Source organism: Mustela erminea, chromosome 8, assembly GCF_009829155.1.
Source record: "Mustela erminea isolate mMusErm1 chromosome 8, mMusErm1.Pri, whole genome shotgun sequence".
In the NCBI taxonomy this organism is placed as follows: Eukaryota; Metazoa; Chordata; class Mammalia; order Carnivora; family Mustelidae; genus Mustela; species Mustela erminea.
This window is the reverse complement of record NC_045621.1, coordinates 542,142-555,774: the sequence shown is the minus strand read 5'-3', so window position 1 is coordinate 555,774 and position 13,633 is coordinate 542,142. Positions and strand designations below refer to the sequence as shown.

Here is a 13,633-nt window from a genome sequence, read left to right as displayed (position 1 = left end):
CACAATGTGGTTTTGGAAAACAGTTTTATGGTGATTACAAAAAGATTTAAAAAAATTAAACTCTGAGTTATACAGGGAGGACATGCAGTCGGTTAGAAAATTTATGAGAACAGAATGCTGGAATTTGTAACATGGCACTGTGCTCTTGGATATTTCAAGATTTTTATCCAAGGCTTTCTGAATTAGAAAGTTTCAGGTGTTTCAGAAGCTGGTGATGTGGTTTTCATGCTCAGTGGTTTGAGCTGTACTGATTTAGCTCTTCATCTTTTTTTTTTATTTATTTTTTATTTATTTTCAGCATAACAGTATTCATTGGTTTTGCACCACACCCAATGCTCCATGCAATCCGTGCCCTCTCTAATACCCACCACCTGGTACCCCGACCTTCCCCCCACTTCAAAACCCTCAGATTGTTTTTCAGAGTCCATAGTCTTTATCTGTTTTTAATCTCTTTGACAAATTTTAATCTGTTGGAGGATATTGGAAAATTCAACCAATTTAAAAATCTAGACAGCAACTGAGTGGGACTCAAATGCTTGGTAACTGTGAAGCTTATCACAAAGCTTCAAATGGGAAACGTATGAACCTGTAGGTGTAAATTTATGAGAACTAGTCCTAAAAAATAAATCAACATTAGAAATCATGTGCATGTCATGAAAAACTATAAAATATAGCTTTCCTTTGCTTAATAATAGTTTATTACTTTCTCTTAGCATATAATGAAATTTCATGTTTGATTTCATGAAACTGATTTTAGAAATTTCTATTTATTGATTGATTTATTTATTTAGAACAGAGTCTAGAATTGTCAAACACAGCAGAAGTATCTAGAAGTATCTAGATAATTGATAATTGACCACAGCAGAAGTATCTAGATAAAGGTAAATTTTGTTGTAAACCTTTGAACATTTATTTGAAATGCACACTCTAAAGCCATTCCACTTGTCATTTGCTTGTGATTGCGAAGATATTACATACACAGACAGTATTTTAAATTTAGTGTAGTTTAAATATGCTAATTGGAGAATTAAGAAACACATTACTAAACCATAAAGGAAGCCGTAGTATATATATTTTTTGCAACATAAATGTATTTGTTGTCCTATAAATGCTTTTATTTCAAAGAAAATTTACAAGGATATAAATTATTTCCTTCAGATACAGTTTATATATAAATAAGCTTAAAAGTCCTGAGGTTCTGAATTTCATAAAAATACAACTTTTAAAACATATTTATTGCATTTCCAATTCCATAATTTTACCTGAAATTCTAATAACTCATTCTGAATTATAACTGAAGAAACCCATTGACTTTGTATTTGTGTCTCTCATTTTTCTATATGCTAAAACACAAAGTGACATGGTAAAACTTTGCGTTCATTTTAAGTGATGAAGTGCAGGAGACTCTACAAGGGCTTTTGAGTGTCCCACCAAGTCCTCTCACTAAAAGAGCTCCTGGAGTAGTTATTGGTAATAGATGGCTCATAATTTGGAGTTTTCTAGATCTATTAGGCAAAAGAATGTAGACAAGTAAACCAGCCCAATTTTAGAGTTTAATACTATTTTTTACACATGAATACAGTGAAAGGAAAGTTGAGGGATTCTACGTAACTGGTAGCAAGGTAGACAGTTATTGCATGAGTGTCTTTCTAGTGCGTGGGTTACTAGAAAATTGCTTTTAGTGATGCTCAGATTGCCTCTGAGGAAGGAGTCATAGCGTCGAAGAGCTGTAGAGAGCTTAGGGAAGACAATTCAAAACCAGACATGTTTTGGATCGACCTAGCTTAGGTCACAGGGATGTGGCTATTATACTGGTAAAGTAGGAGTAGACAGACCTACACTGTTCTCCTCAGTCATCAGATACCTGGAAATATCCAGGTTACCAAGTAGGAGGTGTATTTGAATATTCTCATTTCTGCTTACTGACTCAATGTGAAGAAAACCACCTTAGTGTTTCATGCTCAATAAAACCAGAGTCACACAGCCTACCAGACGTGATCTCTAGCCCTAGAGAAGAAGAAAGTCATTAATTGTCCGATTCACCCAGTTAGAGGGGGATCCAAACATCAGAAAGGGGAGTGGTGACATTCCTAAACTTTTTCACAGGCCAATCCCATTTGTAATTACCTGTTCAACACTTTCTCTCCTCTGGGTAGTAAGCTTCAGGAGGACAAAAACCCTAAAAAACCTCCTTTTTTTCCAGAATGTAGCACAATACCTAACACATGATAATCACTCAGTAAAAAGTAGTTGTTGCTTTTAATGATGATGATGAAGATTTATAGTCCCTGTATCCCTAACTTCTTCTTTTTTTTATCTCTTTTCTCTTTCCCTTTGTATTTTCACTAATTGTCTTCTCATTCTATTATTAAGATACCAATATAAAATTGAATGTTACACATGCAACCTTGAAAATGGGGGTCTGGATTAACTACTTATTTGACAATAATACATTCATCTGCATTATTAAAGCTTCAAAGATAAAGCATACAAAATATTAATGGGATCTAAGAGTAAAGAATAATGCAATGAATTTCCTAAATGTAAATTTCCTAATGTTAGCAATTTAATTCTTTTAATTAAGAAAATAAAGCAATATTATTCATTAACATCAATACTTTTAAGTTTTACATAAATTACTTCATTTTGCTTTTAAATACAATATATTCATTTCAGATAATGGATCGCTCTCGTCCTTTCTGTCTCTCTTTGGTTGACAGGTTCAAGCAATTCTGAAAAGAAATTGGAATCAATATAAAATCCAATTTGGTAACAGCTTTTCCCATACAGATGCTCTCCGAAGCGCGTCTTACACAGTGTCAACTATCAGTGATGGTACAGGTTACAGTCATGACTGTCCTAGCGAACACTTAAATGGAAAAAGCATCCCTGATATTGAAAATGTTGTCTTAAAACCAGAAAAGTTATATGACTGATGATTGAGGGAGTACTGTGTAGCTGTTTTGTGCCACTCCTAACTAAAGGGCTTGGATCCATGACTTTACAACCGGAAGACTTCACTACTTGATGAATGTCTCGAATGCCCCCAAGAAAACCCACACCTTGATTCAGTAGTGTGTTATTAAATATTTAACAGCTAGCTCTTTGGGAGAAAAAACTAAAACAAAATGCCCTGATTTGTAATGTTTTCTAGTTTCTGTGGTGTATTCTCACCGTGGTTGATTTCAGGCCACAAATCTGACATTCCTGAATGTGAAATTGGGAAAATAGGAGTACAATCAACTCTTATAGGCTGGTATGGACCAGCTCTAGGATATCACTGCATGAATTTACAAATAAGTAGGACTATAAAAGTTCATATACACATTGGACATGCTTCTACTCCCACTGACTAATGAGAGCTAGATAAGGCCTCCAGACTCCAAGGGAGAACTAGCTTTTCCTTTGTTTGTTTTTGAAATCTTTATCCCATATTCACTGATGCAGTTGATTTTTTTTTTTCCTCCCCAGTAAGTATTCTAGCCTATTCTGTATTTACCCTTTCAAATGGACTGGAGAGAGAAGTGATTATTTCTGTTGGCTTACCCTTTTCTCTCCAAGAGAAGTGACTGAACAGAACTGCTATTGGCTATCCACTGGCCGGTGTAGCAGTTATAGCTGATGGCATCTGATTTTGAGAATCGATGAATAGTTTGTAGGACGTACAATCCTACTGTGCTATCACTAGGGAGACATCTTGGTTGATGTTACAAACAACTTGTCAGCTACTTTCCTATCTTACTACACAAGTGGGAGGGAATCAGTTTCCCTGTATTTGTAAATAGAAACTTTGCCCCTTCCATTTCTACTGTGTAGACAAATTAGCAGTTATTTTACATGAAGAAAATCAGTGAAGGATTTCTAATTTTCTTGGAAGTTTGTAAAAAAGAAAGTGTTGTAAAAATAAGCTTGTAGATACTTTGCTATTCTATTTTATAGTCTTAAATCAAATGCATATAATCTAGATAAGTTTAAAAAACAAATACATAATGTAACAATGTATGCTTGTTGATATCTGATACTGTGTCTGGGCTGATTTTATAATAAAAAAGAGTCTGGAATTCTATATTTGGTAAATATTTTAAAGACAACCAGATGCCAGCATCAGAAGTTTGAGAACCAAGAGAATAGAAATATCTGTGATATGATATAAAATATTTATTAAAAAAACTCAAGGCCACTGTTTAATTACATTAGCTTAGGTGATTCTTTAATAACTTAATAATAAGTATGTTTGACATATTTCTCCTTTTATTTTGACGATGAATTTGCATTCTAATCCAGAAGCTTTAAAGGATTTCTACAGTAATAAATGTCAAAGTGCCACTCTTATGGTTTTTACACCAGTAAAAATATTACTTTTCTGACTCATACTGTATAAATATATGTGGCTCTGGAAATGTTCCAGACTATTTTTTTAAAAACACAACTAGAGGAATACTATGGATGTGTATATATCATCTACGATGCTTTAATAGAGCTGCTGTGATAATACGATACTAACAAGTCAGTGAAAGACTCAAATCTATCAGTGAGGAAGACTTGTCAGAACGTTTAGGGAATAATTAAGATGGAAGAAAACCTTGCTAATGAATTAAAGGGACGTTTAAATGGGATTCATATTCCCTAATGTTATTTTCCACTCACATTTCTGGAAAACAAAAATGCCTTCAATTAGTAAAAGTCCATTTGAGGAGAATTCACTATGTGTATGTGTTTTCCTAGTGTGTTAATTTGTTTAAAATAGATTAAACTAATGACTTAGTAATCATAGCTTCTTTCTTAAGCTGTCAATGGATTGTGAGTTCAGAAGTCATTTGAAATTGTCCAGGAAAATCACCTAAATCAGCAAGAATTAACATATTAAATGGTCGTCAATAGTCTATAATTTATCTGTATACATGCAAAGGTTTTACTGTTAGTTTCAAATTTGTGGATTTTATAGTAACTGTCTTAAGAAGGAATTAGGCTGTCCTGGACTTGCTATTATCTAAATTATACAAAAATTCCTTTAAGTAAACTCACTTTTTTAGGTATTACTATTCAAAGACACCGATTCAAATCCTTTGCACAATATTGTTCAAGTATTTCCTCATTCTTCCAGACTGTCAAGTGTCAACCATAAACGACGTGGAAAATGTCAGATTCTCCACGAGCATTCTATTAAAGTTACATGTAATTTTCCAGTAGTTTTCATTGTGCTTTTATCATATTAAGTTCAGATCAGATTTCCTTTCTGGCCAAGGATCATCTACTGTAGTCTTCAAATGAAAGCATCCAATAATTACTCAGTGTTATTTTTGTACCCATATTTTTTATGAGTTATATTTTTAAATATTAGACTTTTCTAAAGCTGAAGTGCTAATTAAGATCTCCTTTATGTCTTACTTATGAAGAAAAGATAAAATAAATACTTTTTAAAAGGAAACTTTTTTGGTATCTAAAAACTAATTGGGGGAATTTCTAACCTTCAAAATGTAGATCTGCTATTTTTCTGTACTTGTGAAAGTTACATTTTAATTAAAAAGAATTCTAATCTGTCCTTTTTGAATTTTCCAAAGTTATTTTCCAGTGCATTTATTTGTAAAATGTCCATTCTGAAACTTGTGTTTGCTCAACTGTAGTCCAGTGTACACAGAATTAGTGGTAGGTGTAGTGCTGTAATTATTGCTTATAATTTTTTAAAATGTGAACTTATTTTAATTTTCTTTTGGTTTTAATTGGCTAATAGAAACCACCATTTCTTTTTTCTGTAAGTCATAAACAATATATTCTGATCAATTAAAATAAGTCATGTTATGTCTACTTAATGTATATCTTTATTTTTTGATTGTATGAAAATTTTAAAAGTATATGAGTTAAAGTTGATTTTCACTCATGTGTGCTGAAGTGCTGAATAATTTATAATCATAATTCTTTACAGCAGTAAAAGGAATACTACTTAAAATCAATAACTCTACCTCTATTATTCTCTTCACAATCTTCAATAGCAAGTAAAACATTCCACAAACCAATTTTTAAAAACTATGAATTAGAAAAAAAGATTATAATCTGTTTTCAAGCTAGAAAACTCCAAATAAACTGCAATATATTCAGATTCCTTCCTAGGCTGAAAGAAGTGAAAGCATGGCCAGATGCAGGAAAATGTACAGGGATTTTTCTTCTCTTTCCATTAGATTCCATTGTATAGTGTTGTTTTGATTAGCAGAAAGAAAAAGAAGGAAAGGAAGTATTTAAAGATAATTTTTTTAAAAAGAACATAATGATGACACATATATAAAATGAAAACATTTCAAAGAATTTGTTTAGTTCATTCATTGATGGGGGACAAGATGTTACTACAATTCATGGAAGATTTTAAAATATCACACATATAGAAAAATATAAGAAATGCTGAAGTGAATTTATAAATAAATGCTTTCTTTTTAGGGCAATAAACAGTTGCATTCTATTGAATAACTAATGTGTATTTCTATGATGAAGTATAATATACATCATGATCAGTTTTTTGCAACTAATACATCTGTAAAATAGCTCAGAATAATGAAAGGTAGAGATAACCCCAAAGAACATACTAGAATACATTAGAAAGGACACTTTGATGACTCTAACATATATTTTGCCTATACGTTGAGAGATGCATATGCAGCATGTGCAATAAATGCTTGTACGTGTGCACACACACAGACGACAGGTGCTTATACGTATGCACACACAGATGACAGACGTGGACACGCTAATCTGAGCAGGAAGAGGGTTCAGCAATTTAGCAACCCACAGAGTAAATGTTCACAGATCAGTACTTCCCAACTCTGTTGTTGTAGAACTACAACAACCAGGTAGAAGCTGCAGTGAGGTAAAAAGGAGCAAATTTATAGCAGCATCAAGAGGAGGTAAAATACATAGGAACAAATTAAATAAGAAATGAGTGAAATACATTTTAACACTATGAACAATTGCAACAGAAGACATCAATGAGGTTGTGGGAAGATCTCATGTTCTTGAATCGGAAGATCACCATAAAGATGTCAGTCTGCCCCTAAATAAACTGTGAAACCTATGATCCAAGTAAAAATAACGATACGTAATTATTTTGAAACCAAACGTGATGATTCTAAATTTCAAAAAAGCCATGAAAGCGCTAAAGAAGAGAGGAGATAAGACTTGACATATCTGTGACCCAACAGCTGAAACAGTGGTAATAGCATACGGGAAAAGAACAGAGAGCATGTAAGAGAAGTAGTGTGTAGACCACGCTTTTGAGTATTTTGCTGGAGACAGAGCCAGAAATGTTAATCCAAATAGGGAGTGAAATGACATTATCACCAGAGAATCATTCATTCTTTTCTTTTCTTACTTCCTCTTTTTGAGAAACACGCCGCCCCTGGAGAACCGGGTGTACGAGACGGACTTACCTGCACTCATATGGTGGCTATTGCTGCCGTCTTGGCTTTAGAAAAGCAGATATGCTGAAATGATCATCTGGTGAGCACTGAGGTCTGCAGAAAAGGTCATCCTCCTCATTAATTTTTGCCTGGGAAAGGAGTGGGGATGCCAACTGTCTGTTTCAAGTTACACGTATAAGCATAGAAGATTTTGCATATTATTTCACTGATTTAATAGATTCAGGGATTCCAGACAGACCCGTGGAAGATCTCGGAGCACCTAAACCCCAAGTAACGCCCGTGAGCCTACATTTATAGCGAAGTTGAATGGATATTCTGTGGTTTCCAAATTCCAGAATTCTCTTCTTTCAGACCCCAGTGAGAAGGCATTTTTCCAGCTTCCTGAAACCTCAGATATTTTTATCATGTAATTTTATTTTTATCCTTCAAAATTTCTTTTTACCTTCTTTTTTTTTTTTTTTTACCTTTTTAAAATTTTTTTCAAGAAGGCTCCGTGCCCAAAGTGGGGCTTGAACCCATGAACCCGGGATTGACAGCTGCACTGAGAGCGGCAAGTCAGCCAGACACCCTCCTGGGACATCTTTATCTTAGCTCAGGTTCTGTGTTGTATTTCACCCCATTGTTTTCCAAAATTTTCTGGAAACATGTTTGTATCCCTACCCCCAGTGTCTTACTATTCACTCCATATTGTAGTCTGCTCAGCCCCCACAACAAAAATACTATAGACCGAGTGGCTTAATGAACAGAGATTAATTTCTCACAGTTCTGGATGCTGGAAAGTCCAAACTCATGGTGCCAACAAAGTACCAAGACTGAAGTTTCGTTCTGAAGCCTCTTCTCCAGGCTTGTAGGCGGCTGCCATCTCGCTGTGCTCACGTGGCTTCTTCGCAGGTGGAGAGACAGTGAGTGAGCAGTCTGCGACCTCTCCGCATCACGATGCTAATCACGTTGGATCAGGGCCCCACCTTTAGGACGTCTAACCTTGACATTTAACCTTAATTACTTGTGTAGAGACCCTGTCTTCAAATACAGTCCCAGTGGGGCGGACACAAACATTGAACTCACAGCCCCCGCTGCTTCCGCAGAAGTTCTCTGTGCTCATCACCCCAGAGTGAGGCAAGCAAAGCACAACAACAAAACTGGAATCTCCACTCTTCCTGCAGACCAGATAACGCTTCCTTTCCTGAAATAGGAGTCGTGCAAACGTCATCTTGTGGCTAAGTCTGTGTCCAGACGGTGATGGCCGTCAGAGGACATCCACTCTCCTCACAAACTTCAAGATTCTCTCTCCTTAGAGTTCATTTAGGTCACTTTAACCTTTTCTTTCTTCATGCTCAGCCAGAGTCAACGTTTCTCCTTCTGACTTTGTGTCCAAAAGCTTGTCCAGCTGTCTCTCTCCTACCGTCAGTGTTACTCACTCACACAAGGCCTGCATGAGAAGGCTCTTCCTCTCCCATGATATACAAAGTGCTCTTCTTATAAAACACCTGATCCAGGTCTACACACCCAGGACACTTTTCCAGACTGCAGTTCACACTCCAACATGTGCTCCATAAATTTAAGCTAATGGTACATTTCAATTTCCTCAAGAATCTAGGTTTATTGCTTGTTTTTTTGGTGTCCATTTCAAGTTGGCACTTGCAGTACTGGGCTCAGATCCATGAGAAAGGGACCATGTTCTTGTCCTGGCACTTTAGTGACCCCAACTCTGGCCTTATTCTTTCCATGTGATTAGGAGTTATCTGAGCCAAGAAGACAAATCTACCTAAAGCTTAATCCTCCCCCTCTAACCATGCCCTGGGCACACCAGGGCTTCCAGCCCCAACCACGTATGCTCACACCCAGGAACTACACAAGCCTTTTGGCTGTATTTCTCTTTGATGATGGACCTTGCCTCTTCCATGCCCACCCCAGTCTCAAGGAGTCGCTGTAGAATCATTGTTTACACTGAGAAGTGGATAGATTCATATATCCCGGCTGAAGAGGTCACTCAGATGTGTATGGGAGGCCCCCCCAGTGCAAGGAGAAGCTGAGGACACACAGAAAAGGCTTTCTGCGGCCGGGGGCCGGTTCACCCAACACCAGCATGTCCCTGCACAAAACTCCAAGAATCCTGAGAAATCTAAATTTGAAACTAATATTTTTGGTTATTTTGAATATTTGTTTGTCAAGATAGAAGAGAAAGCTACTTACTATTTCTCTGGTCTCCTTTAAGTCCTCGAGGTATGTCAGATACATGGGCTTCGGTTTATGCTCTTCCTTCCGGCTCCACAGATAGGGAAGAGCCTGTTTTCTTAGATAAACATTTCTTGGTCTGGATAATGAATTATATGTTGCCTAACTCACTTCTACTCTAACCCTTCCCTGGCCCCCAGCAAAAAGTACTTACTAAATGGTTAAGACTGTTTTTGTTTTTCACAGAGAGCTATTTCATGCTTTTTTTTTTTTTAAGATTTTATTTATTTATTTGACAGAGAGAGATCACAAGTAGGCAGAGAGGCAGGCAGAGAGAGAGGAGGAAGCAGGCTCCCCGCTGAGCAGAGAGCCCGATGTGGGACTCGATCCAGGATCCTGAGATCATGACCTGAGCCGAAGGTAGAGGCTTACCCCACGGAGCCCCCCAGGCGCCCCTGTTTCATGCTTTTTCAATCCCATGTTTATCTGCTATTTTCAATCAGTCACAATACAATAATTCTTGGCAATAACCATGAAAATAGCTGGTTTTACGACTGTTATTCCAAAAGTCTACTGATCAAATATTAGGTCTCCAGGTCGTGTCAGGGACAGGCCAGTCCTGAAAGGGGCTAACATTTCCTCTGACTTGCCAAGTGGAGTTGCCTTGGGTCCCCTGGAAAGTCGTAAGCTTCACTTTTTCTCCTCTTTGCTTTTATTCAACTCTCCAAATGCAGACATTATGTATGATAAACAGAAACTGGCAGAAAACACGGGTGTCCTTCCTCTTTTTCCTGTAAAAATGCCGCCTGTGCTGTTCTACACTAGACAGATTTGTCCTGTCGTCCAACTTTCTTAATTTTCTATCTGCAGCTGCCTAAGGACGTCTCTATGCCCATAGCAAAAGCTGAAGGAGAAAGCTCAGCACTCGACATAACTAAAACACGTTGGTTGGTTCCCGCTACTACTGATTTTTGCAGACCCTTCTACCTCATTAAGATGCTCATGGGTTCGCTCTGTACCCTCCTCTGTTCTCTGCCTCTTGCTTCCCTCTGGCTTCCTGAGCAGCTGTAGCATCTGCAGATGGGTCTTTCTCTATGTTTTCCTTTTCTCCACCTGCCCAGTGGGATACCTTGACCCCTTCCCTGTATTATACGGCTTCTTCTCTATTGTGAGAGCTTGGCACATGGCAGCCACTCAATAAATATTCCTTCTTTTTCTTTTATTTATTAAAAGCTGTATTTGAATCAGTAGGAAAAATGTCTTCTTCAGATAATAAAACCGAGCCCTTGAAAATTTGTGTTAATGTCACAGTTTTCGAATTATAAAGTTAAGACTAGAAGTCAGTGTCAGTAATTGATTCTAAAAACAAGATCAAATTATCCAAACCATAAGAAAGAGCGTAGAGAAGACGTGGTAAGGAAGCCCTTCAGGAGACCTTAAAATGTCCTTAAAAATCAGGGCGTGGGGGAAGAATCTGTCAAATAAGACAAGCTGGAAGCAAAGAGGAGGCTTTCAACACCAGCTTCTGAAACAAGGGATTGGCAAACAGTCTTTCGTTCCATGGCCCATCTACAAAGCAGAGGCAAGTTCCTTTCCTGGAAGTCTATTGTCTCTTCTGTCTCCTGATGAGAGCAGATTTGTCCTTTCTTCCTCTGATTATTGCCTGTTTGAGCGTCTGTCATCAGAGGCTGGAACAGAAATCTGTTCTTTGTATTCCAGTGACACCACCGCTCGGCTGTCTCAAGTGGTGGCCAGGCCAGGTCTCATGGCTCCCTGTCCCTCTGTAGCCGCACCAGCAAGGCCAGAATGCAGGACCAGAGATGTGGAGCTCAGCAGAAGTCAGGGCCTCGAACTGCGCTCCACGACCTTGACTTGTTTGTGTGCCCTTTGAATATGCATTTCCTCAAAGGGGGCTGACAGTGATAACGTGAAGAGCTGCAAATTCAGTTTCTAAGAGTTTCCAAGGAATTTCAGGAGGTGTCAATTAATACATAAAATGACAAGTAAAGATCTGCAGAGAGCCTGTGGAAAAAAATTTTCAATTGTAATGAATACAAAGATTTTGTATGATTAAGCAGGAAAATATGTACACCGTTGGCAATTTCCAGTAAACTATTAGTTCAGCTATGCCTTTCACTGTCACCGGTGTCAGACCACGAGGTGCCCTGGGGGAGAACAATTTATTCCATGGCTTCCAGAACACATTTGACTCACATCCTGTCTCCTAGGTTGTTTTACAATGTATCACGTTTCTCATTTGACAAGATAAGCATTTTTTGGGTGGGTGGCAAATCACACATCTTGTAAGTCTTCTTTTCTCTTGGGGATTGTGGATAGAATCCAGGGGAACCCATGAGTTTAGATGCACAGAAAACTTGTGTTTTCATTACCTTTGGCTGACATGCAGGGTCTGCTTCCATTACGGCTAGAGGAATAAACTGCATAGTATCAGCAACACCCATGACTTTGTCCCCGCTGTAAATCATAGATACAGTCGTGACACATGTAATTATTGCAGATATCTGGAAATAACATTTTTGATCAGCAATATTTTAAAACTATGATGGTTATCAGACTCACCCATGAATCTTGTTAGGTAAATGTGTTAGTAGAAGCACATGTATTATTGTATCACAAATTTGTTTTTAATATTTGGATAATGGAATTTCAACATAACCTACTTTGTTAGTAATCTGTGTGTTTTGTCTTGGACATTTAAAAATACTCTGACAAGAAGATCCACAAGCTTCACATTATTGCGGAAGCGGTGAAACGCGTCCAAAGCAGTGACAAGCAGAGCGGGGCTTCTCAAAGCTGAGTGTGGGTCAGAATCCCCGCAGAGCTTGTTAACACGCTGGCCACGGAGGCCTCCCCAGAGCTTCGGATCCAGCCAGTCCAGGGCGGGGGAGTTGGGGGCTGAGAACGTGCGTTTAGAATTGGTTCCCGTTGAAGCTGAGGCGGCGCGTCCAGGGACCGCACTTCGGAAAGGACCGCTACAGCGCTGCTTGGAAGAGAGAGTGGGGAGCTCCTAAAATCAAAGCCTCGGCTTGTTTTACGAAATCAGAGAGATGCTGGCAAGTGACAGTTCAGAAGAACTTGAAGTGCGCACACATTAAAAAGAAATGCTCAGATGACTTTCTGCCATCAGAGCGCGGCAAATGCACGGTGTGAAGATTTGTAGCTTATACACTTGGTCTGCACTCATCACGAGAACGATGTAAGTCAACAGAAAAATCAACATCGTTGTCAAAGAAGCACACATTTTTACCTTAAGGAAGGAGATTTGCTAGTCAGGCTGCTGTATTCAAGAAACCAAACCAGAGTGAGAGTGTCTAGTTTTGAGATTTTCAAATGTACATCCCTTAAAACTCAGTGTCTCTAAGTGTGCCATGCATGTGACGAAACATTCACTGCAAAAAGAAAAACAACTCATTCTGTTTCTTTTATTCCTCCTCAGGTCCCTCTCAGAAGCCCGTCCAAGGCAGGACACTTTGGAATCTAATTGCGTAGACGCTGAGATGAGCTGACGAACAGCAAAGGGTCTTCCCGTCCGCAATCGGTGCAAGCTCTGAAGGTCGACTTTGCATTTCTGATCCAGATCAGGACAGTTGCCGCTGGAGTGTTTCATTTTCTCTTGCGCACTTCTGTTCCTCCTCAGGCCAAAGCATTCGGCAGAGCGTGTGGTGACAGCCGCGCCCCCTGACTGCCGTCTTCAGCTAACAGGAGCTCCGGAGGCGTGCGGTCAGGTTGGACATGCAGCAAACCTGCCCAGCAGAGACAGATGCACAGACACCAGCTGAGAGGAAAAGAGATAACGTGACTGTGAATCAACACACGAGGTTCTCGACACACTGTGTTCCAGAAATGACGTCCAGCTCAGAATTCTGGTATCATTCTGTTCTCCAGAACCCCGTCAGGACACACAGCCTCCCTGCTTATACAACCATTCAGTCAAGCTTAGCTTACATACTAAAAGAAGAGGTAATAAGTGAGCACGGAGGGAGCCAACATGACAAAACGTACAGTGGACCAGCATTAACGTTCGTTAGGTA

General features: G+C 38.5%; 1 protein-coding gene and 1 long non-coding RNA gene across 3 annotated transcripts in view; both read left to right on the top strand.

The window, feature by feature from the left end:
* Positions 1-5,874, top strand: part of CALCRL (calcitonin receptor like receptor) — a 73,305-nt gene extending 67,431 nt beyond the window's left edge. The window contains 1 exon segment of the mRNA XM_032354107.1: positions 2,721-5,874. Within this exon segment, the coding sequence (XP_032209998.1) occupies positions 2,721-2,936 (216 nt within the window). The 3' untranslated portion in view covers positions 2,937-5,874.
* A 2,015-nt stretch (positions 5,875-7,889) lies between these two features.
* On the top strand, positions 7,890-13,150 carry LOC116597199. Of its 2 annotated transcripts, none has more exons than XR_004288494.1 (2): positions 7,890-8,308; positions 13,039-13,150. It is a non-coding gene; the product is annotated as an uncharacterized LOC116597199 (long non-coding RNA). The 2 variants fall into 2 exon arrangements; XR_004288493.1 differs by lacking the exon at positions 7,890-8,308 and adding an exon at positions 9,990-12,798.
* The last annotated feature ends 483 nt before the right edge of the window (positions 13,151-13,633 follow it).